The sequence below is a fragment of the Oryzias latipes genome, chromosome 6 (genome assembly GCF_053564925.1).
Source record: "Oryzias latipes strain Hd-rR chromosome 6, Olatipes_Hd-rR_3.1".
Classification (NCBI taxonomy): Eukaryota; Metazoa; Chordata; class Actinopteri; order Beloniformes; family Adrianichthyidae; genus Oryzias; species Oryzias latipes.
In genome coordinates, this window is record NC_136242.1 from 6,447,198 (window position 1) to 6,460,148 (window position 12,951).

The window sequence follows — 12,951 nt, forward strand, 5'->3', positions numbered from 1 at the left end:
TGGTCTTGTATATTACCGAGCTGACATATCAATGTATAAAACCGCTCGGCAACATTGTTTTGTGTTGAATTGTTACATTCAATAAAGTTTGAGAAAAAAATAGACGCTCGGTGGAACTGATATCCGCTTCCGTTTTTTCAAACCCTACTGCGCATATGACATAACCGAATGCGAATGATTTATTCCGACCGAAAGTGTGACCCATGTGAACGTTTGTTATATTCTGAAAACATTTTTCCGGAACCACGTACACGGTTGGATTCTAATCCGACCATTGATCCGGTCAAGATATTTTTCACATGTAACCGCGGCTTATGGTGTCCACTCGCAGCGTGGCGGGCGCGTGGCATCACGGTGGTGTCTCTCCATCGGGATGTCACTCACCCATCACGATGGACGATGGTATCGGCACAACCCTACTGTGAATCAGAAGCCAACTTGAGCGTGGTTGGAATTCTCTGGTTAGCTGCTTGATTCCCATGTTCCTCTGCATAGCTGATAGCTTTCAGTTTAAACTGGGCTTCATAAATGAAGTCTCTGTGTCTCTTTGCAAGCAGCATTTTTTAAACAATGTAGATCTGCATAATGCACATCCCTGTACTATTTGGGCAGTGTCTTCTTTCACGTCCTCACTTCCCTCCTCACCGTTCTCATGCTGTCCTTTCCTATGTCCTCTTCACCAAAGTCAAACAACACATGAGGCGCACCGCACCATGGGCGCTCTGTACATTCTGGAGAGTGTAATTACAGTAATTAACTGAACTGAGTCTCTGTCAGAGAAATAAAAAAGGCATATCAGAGAAGAGCTCTATGGAAGCATTTGTGTAGCAAATTAAAGATACAATTCAAAACCAGAAATGCTTTTTCATTTTCAAATTGTAACTGCATCACATGACTCAAAATTAAAATGAAAAATCAATACTTTAAAATGTTTTTTCATTTTCTACTTAAAAACCACTTATTCTGTGTAATAATTAAAATAAAAATGCAAAGAGGGGATTGCATTTTCATTTCAACATCCACCCTGCGAACAGTGTCGCATAATTCAATTCGATTTAGCATTTCCAGAGGGGAGGTGGGGCGATGATGTCATTTCTATCTCCGTGTGTTATACACTTTTCAATTACTGAAAATAGACCATATAAAACTTAAATCTGCTCTGGTCTGTTTCAGATTTTTTGAAGAGAGCACTGCAGTGTAGTAGGTAACACTAGTTAAGAAGTTTTCATGCTGCTTCTAATCACTGCTATTTCACATTTGTTCGTAATCAATAGTTAAGAAGTTTTATTTACTTTTTTGCTCTGACTGCCTTGAGGTTCTACTTTTTGTTACTGTTGCAAAGTTACATTTACTTTTTAGATCCTTAATTACTGCTATGTTCAAATTTGCAGTTACTTGTTTAAAGTTGCAAAGTTACATTTACTTTTTAGTTACTTAAATTAAATAATTGAAAAATTAATATATATATATATATATATATATATATATATATATATATATATATATATTAAATACTATTAGTAAATGTTTGTTAGTTATGTTTATTAGTTATATGTTTATTTGAACATTGTTTATATACTGATGATTAAGAACTACACCGTAAGATTACACAAAGATACTTTAGTATTAACAGATGAGGCGTTTTATTACAAAGACAGAAAGCAGCAACCGTTGTATGTCATGCTCTGCTGTAAACCGTGCAATGGGGGGAGCGTCATGGCATTTCAAAGGCGCTGCTGGCTCCGTACGAAGCGCGTGCCATGTAAAAAACAGCTTCCTTAATGAGCTCGTTTTTATTTGGCGAGAACTGCAGAGCTGATAGCAGGAAGAGACTCGCTCAATAAACTCAATAGACTTCAATAAACACTCCGGTTGTCCAGAGTGGTCTTCTGCCAGGGACTTGACGTGCTGCGGGGCATAAAACGACTTTCTGATGACAAATAGTTTGCGCTCAGTGTTTTTATACACGCATGTGCAGTGACGTATCAGAGGATCTCCGATTGGCCAATCTACATGTCAATCAAGTCCCGTACTTCTCAGTGAGGATTTTGATTGGCTGGTGAATTTTTAAGTACTTTCTATTTTAATCTTTTCTATTTTATTTTTAATTTTTCTATTTTTTAATCTTTTCTGGCCCGCGATCTACCCTCTTGCCCCAAAGCCGCTGTGTGTGCTCTGCCCGAACATACACTTTTAGATCCGGTTCTGAGTTCGGGAGCTTGTTCCCCTAGAGCTGCGGGACGGATCGCAGTCCTAAGTCTCCCAAACATGTCGCACACGTAGCAAAGCATCCCCCCTTCCCCTCAAACACAAAGCTGTAAGTCTGCGCTCCATCGGTCCACTTGACTAATCAAATGCGGGAGCGGACCACTTCTTGTCTATTTTGTTTGTTACTTTTTTTTTTTAAAGTCACTTCCCTCAGTTTATACTGGATCATGGCGGATGAGTCATTAGTTGGGAAATAAAATAAAGTAATAAAGTAAAATAACGAATAGCAATTATATAAAACCGAAACATTAAAAATACCCCCCCCCCCCCACACACACACACACGATATCATCGTCCATCCCGATGGTTGACAGCAAACATCGCCAACTGCCAAATTAAGGGACATCGCCCAACCCTAGCGGGCATCGTCATTATTGAGCGTGGTCATGACCTCAGTTGTGAGAAGACGATAAATAACAAATTTAAGTGGTCTTGGCTGGAGGAAAAAGACAAATATGGCGATTTCTTTTCAACGTACATTCGGAATAAAAATGTTGGAGGTGGGTACAATTGTTGTTGTTCAGAATTTCACTCTCCGTTCTAATATAATTAGTTACAGTGGAATTTATGCAGAGATTAAAACATGCTTATACATTGTTTGAAAATTGTCATTTATGTCAAGTCTGTGAATGGTTTGTATGTACCGTTTGTAGTAGTTTTTTAAATCTGGTCTGGGACCTCCTTATTCTTCTTCTTTATTTCTTTGATCAGTGCCCCATTGACCAGGAGAACCCCCCCCCTTGTAGATTTTCAACCACATTGATCAAAACTGTAACATTTGAATACATTTCTCTACCTAATTTATTTGTATTTCCTAATTACCATGATTTAGTTCAGTTTTGCTCAAAAACATTATTGACATTTATTGTAATTATAAGTATTTGGTGGTTTGGACCTGCACTCCCTTAAAAAAAGAATGTTTACAATGTTTAATTTTGTTTGTATGTTTGTTCTAATATTTCCCAGATTACTAAATAATCTGGTGTTAAAGAATTGATGTATTATGTTATAGAAAGATAGTTTAAAGCAGATCCCATATTTTGATGTAATTATAGTTTGAGAAAACAGTATTTTTAAAGCAGAAATTGTTCAAATAAATGAGGTACTTTCATAGAATATCATAGTTTCTGGTGTTCTTTTTGCCATCCGGGTCTTTGATGTTACTATATTTTAGCAATTGTATGTTTTGCATCTTTAAGGAAAAGCTTAGATTGTAGGATTGTGTTACTTTTAGCAATCATCCAAATTCTTTTTTAGGACCAGCAAGTCCTTCATGGCAAGTCAAACTAGGGGTTTGAATGACAAATCATGATGCTCCAATTAGTCTTAGTTTGTTGATTAAGAAGTGAATAACTAGCTGCCAGAATGCACCAGAATTCATCTAAGACCATTTATTTTTTCAAAAATTCTGCTCCACGCCCGCCATATCGCTCAAAGAAAAGTTCAGGGATTTTTTCCTTGCCTGACTTTCAGAAAAAAAAAACAGAAATCAGATCTTTTTCTGTTAAAATGCATTTGTAGGTTGTTGTTTGCATTAAGACAGGCCAATAGACACTCTTGTTGTCAGTTTACAGCATTTCTAGGGGTTATTGATCCTGGAACATCTCTCTATCTTGACTGAAATGTTTTTGTTAGCCTTCTTGAACGTTTTCTGCTGCGCTCTACGGCAATAAAATGTTGTGATCTGTTCCTGATGTGCAAACTTATAATTGAGTTTTTAACCTGAATAAGCCTGAAATATAAAGCGATGGTCATAATAATGATAAATTAAATGTCCGATACTGATCGGGAGACCACATCCATTATCGATCGAGTCATCAAGCCAGATTTCCGATCACATGATCAGATCGGAACGTCCCTTCTCAGAATGTCAAATTTGTCCTCTATGCAAAAATTAACCTGTAGCCATTTGATAGTGTAGCCGCCCCTGCTGATCAGTTGGTATCAGAAGAAAAGTATATCTTATATCTATTAGGGTTGGGCGATGTCCCTTAAATTGGCCGTTGACGATGTTTGCTGTCAACCATCGGGATGGACGATGACATCGTCGGGGGGGTGGGGGGGGGGGGGATTTTTTACATTTTTCGTTCTTATATAACTGCGATTCGTTTTTTTGCTTTTTTCATTTTATTTCCCAACTAATGACTAATCCACGATGATCCAGTATAAACTGAGGGAAGTGACTTTAACAAAAAAAGTAACAAACAAAATAGAAAAGAAGTAGTCCGCTCCCGCACTTCACTAGTGAAGTGGACCGGCGGAGTGCGGACTTCCAGCTTTGTGTTTGAGGGGAAGGGGGGGGGGGTGCTTTGCTACATGAGCGCTATGTGTGGGAGATTTAAGACTGCGATCCGTCCCGCAGCTCTAGGGGTACAAACAACCGAACTCAGAACCGGGTCTAAAAGTGTGTGTGTGAGCACAGCTCGGATCGTCAGCACACACAGCGGTTTGAGCTTCAAAGCAGAAATGTCGCTCAGTCCTTAGAAAACATTCAAACAATCACGCAGATTTGTGTTTCCAGTCGTGTCCCGACTAAATAAAGGCTGATGTTATTCTTACATGTTTACGTGCAGCCAGCAAGCAGCACCACCCAAAGCTAATGTTGTTAGCCCGTGTTAGCATACTGCTAATCCTGGCTTCGTTCAGAAAAAGCACTGACCACACGGATTAAAATTCAAATGATGAGCGAACAGGTGTTTCATAATAACCGTAACATTATTAAAAGCACGTTTAGAAGATCATCTCGTATTTTACCGAGCTGACATGTCAATGTATATAGCCGCTCGGCGCTGTTTAACATTGTTTTGTATTGAATTGTTACATTCAATAAAGTTTGGAAAAAAAGCCGCTCGGCAGAATTTATATTCTTCCGGTTTTCAAACCCTACTGCGCATGTGCGAATGATTTATTCCGACGGAAAGTGTGACCTTAGTGAACGTTTTTATATTCTGAAAACATTTTTCTGGAACCATGTACACTGTTGGATTCTAATCCGACCATTGATCCCATCAAGATATTTTGTACATGTAACCGCGGCTTATGGTGTCGATGCGCAACGTGGCGGGGGCGTGCCATCACGATGGTGGTCTCTCCATCGGGATGTCAGTCACCCATCACGATGGACGATGATATCGTCCATCGGCACAACCCTAATATCTATATCATCTTACATCTATATTTTCATCGTTGTCACTGGGATAGATTTCTTGAAGAAAAGAAACATTGATAATAATTAATAATAATGGGTTAGATTTATCTGCTTTTCCAGACGCTCAAAGTTCTTCCAATGTGTCCATCATTCATTCATACTTGGTGATGGTAACTGCTGATGTACCACAGCTGTCTGACAGAAGCGTGTCTGACCACCACCAGGACATGCACACTCATCTACACACCAGTGGAGACACACTAGAGGCAGGGAGGGGGAAGTGCCTTGCCCAACGACACAGCAATGAAGGGGGCGGGGATCAAACAGATGACCTGCTCAACCCCATGAGCCATGAGAGAAATGAGAAGAAAAAATTCCAGAAAATCACATTGTCTGATTCTTAAAGACTTTCTTTAGTAAATTATGGTGGGAAATAAGTATTTGGTCATCTCCAAACAAGCAAGATTTCTGTCTCTCACAGAGCTGTAACTTCTTCTGTAGAGGATCCTCTGTCCTCCACTGGTTACCTGTATTAATGGCTCCTGTTTGAACTGGTTATAAGTGTCTGTACAGTTAATTTCTTAACACCAAGCTGCTTACCCAGGGCTCCAGACTACCGTAACTTTTTTCACTAGGAGCACAGTGGCCCCAACTGAAAATTTTAGGGGCACAACCAGAAATTTTAGGGGCGCATACCGTAAATCAACATGCTAACCAAATCTACTAATTTCCACTGTATTACGAATAAATACTTTAATAATTGATGCAGAAATTACAATGTGCTGTTTCTAATTCAGTGTCACATTTTAATCTGGACTTTTGAAGATGCAACAACAAGGTAAACTTACAGCACCATCGCTGTCATGACAGTAAAAATAAGTAAAGAAAACAGATGGAAATGTATGTTGGTGACACCAAATAAGTGCAGCCAAGATGCGCAATGAGCGTGTTTGAGATCACCCAGGTGGACGTAACGCTGCACAGATCACCTGGTATGTGACGTATATTTTTGTTTTTGCTCCAACATCTGCTGTCAATCAAAACAAAAATATCAGAGAAAGGGGTGGGAGCAAGGCCCCAACCTGAGCGAACGCAGCTGGAAATTTAGTACTGCACTGACTGAAAGCTGCCGTGATGACTACAAAACAATGCATTATGGGACATGTGTCCTGATGGTTTTTGTAGTTCAGTGATTAATCAAAATAATTTAAAATACCAACTGATTAAAAAAAAGGCTACATACATTACAAGACATTAAAATAATCATACAATATATACTAACACAGATCATACTGAGGGAGAGAGGAATATTAAAACTAAATTGAATGGTAAGGACAACTCCAATTTCCTGTTGTCCTTCATTCGCCTTCACCCCCCCCCCCCCCCCCCCCCCCCCCCCCGCCTGGTCACCCCAACGATCCAGGCGCGGCATCATCTTAAACACGTCAATCGTTGAATTTTCCCCAACGTGTTTTCAGTGTGTAAGGCTAATCTTGTTTTTGCTCGAGCGTGTTTAAAGTTCAAGCCCCGTTGAACAGCTGTCACGCATGTAGGTGTGGGACATTTATTCTCCTCAGCTGACCCTACTCCCGCGGGAGCGGTGAGCTGCCCTAAGTGTTACTAACAGCCGTGCATAAACCGTTTGTGGTCGGGGGTGACACGCCGCCACTCGCTTAACCAAAAACCTGCTTTAGACTCTTGCCCTGGTACACTAGCTGCAGGTCGGAAGAACGAATCAATGGTTCGCTCACCCATAGCTCAGACGCACATATCAGTTTGTGATGATATTTGTCTCTGTTTCCTTCCCACAGATGTTTACGCGTGCGCGAATATCTCTAGGCCCCTCCCCCTACACGGATTTTAGCCACTCACAGTGGCTTTTCCTATTCTTCTCACACGCATTGGCCGCCTCACAGACAGGTATCACGCGAGTGTTTGCTCGCGTTTGATGAATATGTGCACGAGTGTGTGTGTCTGCCTGCGTGCGTGTGCGCTCGCGTCTAATTGATTATTTCATTGATCATTGACGTGCCCCTTCTACGTTGGATGTATTAAAAATACGGAGGGTGGGGGAGGCAAATTTACTGGTAGCACATGTGCGACTGGATGTAAAATTTAGTCGCACACACTCAAATTTTGGTCGCAAAATGCGACCAATTGGTCGCAGTCTGGAGCCCTGTTACCTGTTGCAGATTTCTTTTGTCTTCTCTTGTTCTCTTGTCAGACTTCCAGCCTGTTTCAGGTCAACAATTTGGTTTCTGGTGTCGCTAGACCAGTGTTTTTCAACCGGTGTGTGTGGGAGATGATCAGGTGTGCCGTGGGAAATGTCCCATTCACTGATCTAAAAACATTTCCCATCTCCAGGATATCAGCTCTGTGTTCATCCAAACAGGTCCTGATAAAACACTGAGTAGTTAGGAATATGAAAGATCATAAAATACTTTTTCTTTCTGTTTATTTTGATTCTAGTAAAGACACTGATAGGAATGACGACACAGCGATTTAGCTACAGCTTTGGCTCTGTTTTCGGAAAAGTCCCGCGCATTCAACTCTCTCCACCAATCATTCTTGGAGGGTTAATTACACGTCATCAGTCTGACCAATCAGAAGTGGTTAAAGTCTTCACTTCCTTGTTCTGATTCTGCTGATAAAGTCTCTCAGTTCAAACAAAAATACCAGCTAAAGCTCGTCTTTAGCGGTGTAGCTTTCCACAGACTCTAGTGTCAGACCGTGGAACAAGTGAACACAACTATGAAGCTCAGAGAAGTCTGTCTGCGATCGGTGGCAGTCATAGCACTACATCTCCCATGGTGCATCGGGTTAAAGTGACAGCGTCTCAGCGCACAATGAGTCTTCCCTGTCGGACATTCTTCAACATTCTTGATTAAATCAGAGGTCAACAGTTTAGTTCTCCTTCAAGGTTTGTGTTTATTAATAGCCAAACATCCCAGAGTTTGGTCCAAGTCATCTTTCTAACTGAAACACTTTTCTAATAACGTATGGATTATTTTACATGTTAAACTTGAGAAGAAGTAATAACAACATTTAAGAAACAGATTATGGTGAAGTGGCCAACAGACACAATTAAACTAAATTGAAACAATCTAATCATCTAAAAAGAAATAAAACATTTTTGTTAAAGTTTTCAAAAACTTCATCTTTAATTAAGACAAAAGAAAACTAATAAAACTTCAACATGTTCATTTTTTGTGTAGCTACAGAAAACATAAATATAATCTTAGTCTTTTTGTGTAAATTTTATCAAACATATTGTCATCATATTGTTCAAAAATTACAGTTGCCTTTGCACGAACGTCTAAAAAAATATAAATAAATAAATTACTATTTAGAAAGAATATATTTGTTTTTTTGTTAGGTTACTTAAAATTCCATGTTAATAAACTAAGGGAAAAACAACTACCAGGGTAAAATGTCAAATAATTTAGTTTAAAATTATTACTAAAATCTAACTTAACTTTTATTACATCTTTTAGAAAGAACAGCTGCAACTTCCAGTTTTTTCTGCCACAATTATCACAAAAATGCATGTGAGATCATTGAGGGACTGTACATCAATACAGACTATGAGTTTCTCCTTTTTTAATTTTTGGATGCTGGTGTGCTGCAGGATTTTTGTCAAGGAGAAAGTGTGCCTTTGCTCAAAAAAGGTGGGAAAACACTGCCCTAGACAGCTCTTTGGTCTTGGCCATAGTGGAGTTTGGAGTGTTCAAGGTTGTGGACAGGTGTCTTTATATAGATAACTATGGTAGTTCAATTGATTCTGCAGCGGATAATTTTTTTTCCAAATGCATACATGCAGTTTTACTTTGATAATGGTAAACTTCACTGATACTTCACTCTGAAGATTTGTTTACTTCCGGTGACGATAGTGCTCCGCAATTGGCTTATTTGAAGTTTCTGAACTTAAAATCCAACATTATTTTGCCTTTTAGAGCAATAAATATATTTACTTACAGTCTACTACATTTTGCAGCTTCTCCCGTCCTGCGGATCCAAAGGGTAATAGACCCACTCAGATTAAGATTAATTAATTAACCATTTTCAGTTTTTTTTTTTTTTTTTACCTCACTGACGATGGTGTTGCAGACACGATGGGCCTCAGTGTCTCATTTTTCTTGGTTTCTGCAGATTGAGAGTCCTTCCTGCCTCTGGTGTCGAGTGATTCAAGATCCTGGTATCGACGCAGAGACGGCAGAACTTTATTCCAAGCTCCAGGCTCAAATGAACCTATTCTACAATGACCTGACAAAGGACCGGTCAAGACTGAGCCCCACTTCGTTTGAGGAAGAGGAGGTATTGTAACAGTCTGATTTGATCAAAACGTTGTTCATCACAGATTCTGCTGTTGAAGTCAGCAGTGCTTGTGCTCTGCTTCTGATCTTCAGATGGTCTTACTGAAGGTTCTTGCCTGTCGGCCTCAATTCTTTCTTCAAACCAGACTTTGTTGGGTAGATATGGCCCATTAACACAAATTGGCAATAACAACACACTTAAGTATGATAAGAAGATGCAACAAAGAAATCTGGCTGTGGATCCTGTTAAACTTGGCACATTTGCATGTGGGCCACCTTATCATGTTACTGTAGCTACAGTACAGACCAAAAGTTTGGACACAACTTCTCATTCAAAGAGTTTTCTTTATTTTCATGACTATGAACATTGTAGATTGACACTGAATGCATCAAAACTGTGAATTAACACATGTGGAATTATATACATAACAAAAAAGTGTGAAACAACTGAAAATATGTCATTTTGTAGGTTCTTCATAGTAGCCACCTTTAGAGCTGTGATGGTGTGGGATTTTTGATCATCGCGATGATGAACCAGCAGGGGGCGCGGTTAACTGCAACCCCCCACCACAACCACCAAAAACAAAAGCGGCCGCGTCGCAAATGAATACTATTACAACGCAGCATTCTTTATTAACAAATTACAGTAACTATTCCATATCTAACTTATGAACTAACTATATAGGTGTTGTACAATGACTGTGTGTGTCAGCGCACTGCGTGTGTAGGAGGAGGAGAGTAGTGCGCACAAGTGTGTTGGGGTTGCGTGTTGATTCTTCTGCAGCGGACCGCTCTGGAGCTGCACGCGAGGTTTCACCTGTGCTCTCTGGTACAGACATCTTCTCAGAATATTATATATTGCCCAGTAATAAACAGACTGCAGACACTTTGTCACCTTTCTGGTAGCCATGAAGCCTGACACCCATGAAGGACGCGGCGCAGGAGGCTCCGCCTTTATTTATACAGACACGTAACGTCGCGCTGCACAAAATAGTTCCCAAACAAAACATGTAGTGATATTCATTGAAATCTAACAGTGCGCCTTCTTGTTTGGTGTTAGGGAGTGAAGGAGAACAGTAATTAACCCCTCAGCTTGTAATGGAAATGAACCCAAGTGAAATTAATAATTAGAACGCAGTAATTTTGTTGTATTTCCTTGCGAGACGGAAACTTCTGTTGTAGAATGAGGATGTGTGTGTGTTGCTGAAACCGCGCATGTATGTAAATATAGGGAGCGTGCAGCATAGAGGGAGTGAGAGGCGCGACCCAGGGAGTGAAGGAGAACAGTGATAAAAGCCAGAAGCCCTTGAAGTCTCAACATAGGACTAGAAAAAGTAAATTATCAGCAAAGATGAATGTGTTTAATGTGTTTATTATAGTTCCAATCATGCACCATATGCAGAACTTCAAAAAGAAAAAAACCTGCGGCGATGAGGTCATCACCGCGGTGATTCGGTTATCGTCACACCCCTAGCCACCTTTTCATTTGATTACTGCTTTGCACACTCTTGGCTTTTTCTTAATGAGCTTCAAGAGGAAGTCAGCTGAAATGTTTTTCACTTGTCAGGTGTTCCCTGTCAGGTTCAATTAGTGTGTGAATCAGGCCTTCATGGTAGAATATCTGCTAGGAAACCACTGCTAAAGAAAGGCAACAAGCAGAAGAGTATGGAAGCGATTCTGTAGCATAATTAAAAATAAAAGTCAAAACCAGAAATGCTTTTTCATTTTCAAAATGTTTAGAGTTTAGAAGAGCTTAGAAGTTTAGAAGATAGTCTCCTGCAGCTTCACGCTGTGTGCGTGTTGGTCCAACCAGCAAACGTTTAGCATGGTGAAATCTGCTATAGATGTTGATGGGGCTCCAGCTGTCATCGAACAGCAAAATCAGTGCGAAGCTGCAAATAAATATGTAAATATGTGGGAATTACATCATCCTTTATTTTGTTCTGGACACCACTGGAAACACAAATTCATATGATGGTTTCTCAGATCGTAGCAGCATTTCCGCTTTCAGCGATCTAGAGCTTCACACTCCGCTAGTCGAAGGCAGCTGCCGGCCCGAATACAAAAAGCTTGTCGGGGGGGTCCAACGGACCGCGGTGCATCCGCAGAAGGTGGAAATGCTGCTACGTAGTCTGAGAAGCTGTGCACAATCATCAGAAGTTCACAACCATCACAAAGCCCTCTCCTCTGCCGCTAACACAAAGCTACAAGCCTGGCCGCACTGCTCCTAGCATGAGTCTGTTAGCAGCCGGACACACGGAGATAGAAATGACGTCATCTTCCCACCTCCCCGCTGGAAATGCTAAATCGAATTGAATAATGCGACAATGTTTGTAGGGTGGAGGTTGAAATGAAAATAGAATCCCCTCTTTGCATTTTCATTTTAATTATGACACAGAATAAGCATTTTTTAAGTAGAAATGAAAAAGCATTTTGAACTATTGATTTTTCATTTTTATTTTGAGTCATTTGATGCAGTTAAATTTTGAAAATGAAAAAGCATTTCTGTTAGTTCATTTTAATTGTCAAATTAGACATTTCTCAATGAATTTTGCTACAAATTTACCAGAGAACTTTTTGAAAATGAAATGTCAAATACCATTTTCTTTATCATTTAATTAAGTGACAGAATAAGCAGTGTTGAAGAAGAAAAGGAAAAAGCATTTTAGTGGATTGCTTTTTGATTTTAAGTAAAGAAAATGCAGCTTCATTTTGAAATTGAAAAAGTGTTTCTGGTTTTCCATAGAAGAGACTTATTTGGGCTAAAGAACACAAGGAATGGACATTAGACCAGTGCAAATTTGTGCCTTGGTCTGATGAGTCCAAATTGGAGATTTTTGGTTCCAAACAACGTGTCTTTGTGTGAAGCAGAAAAGGTGAACGGATGGACTCTACATGCCTGGTTCCCACAGTAAAGCATGAAGGAGGAGGTGTGTTGGTGCGGGGCTGCTTTGCTGGTGACACTGTTGGGGATTTATTTCAAATTAAAGACATACTGAACCAGCATGGCTACCACAGCATCTTGCAGCGGCATGCTATTCCATCCGGTTTGTGTTTAGTTGGACCATCATTTACTTTTTCAACAGGACAATGACCCCAAACACACCTCAAGGCTGTGTAAGGGCTATTTGACCAAGAAGGAGAGTGATGGGGTACTGCGCCAGATAACCTGGCCCCGGTCACCGGACCTGAACCCAATCCAGATGGTTTGGGGTGAGCTGC

General features: G+C 40.1%; 1 protein-coding gene across 2 annotated transcripts in view; it reads left to right on the forward strand.

The window, feature by feature from the left end:
* Nucleotides 1-12,951, forward strand: part of tdrd12 (tudor domain containing 12) — an 81,114-nt gene that overhangs the window by 3,737 nt on the left and 64,426 nt on the right. For both annotated transcript variants that reach the window (XM_004086241.5, XM_023955529.2), the window contains exon 3: nt 9,566-9,730. In XM_004086241.5, the coding sequence (XP_004086289.2) occupies nt 9,566-9,730 (165 nt within the window). The remainder of the gene's footprint in view (nt 1-9,565; nt 9,731-12,951) is intronic.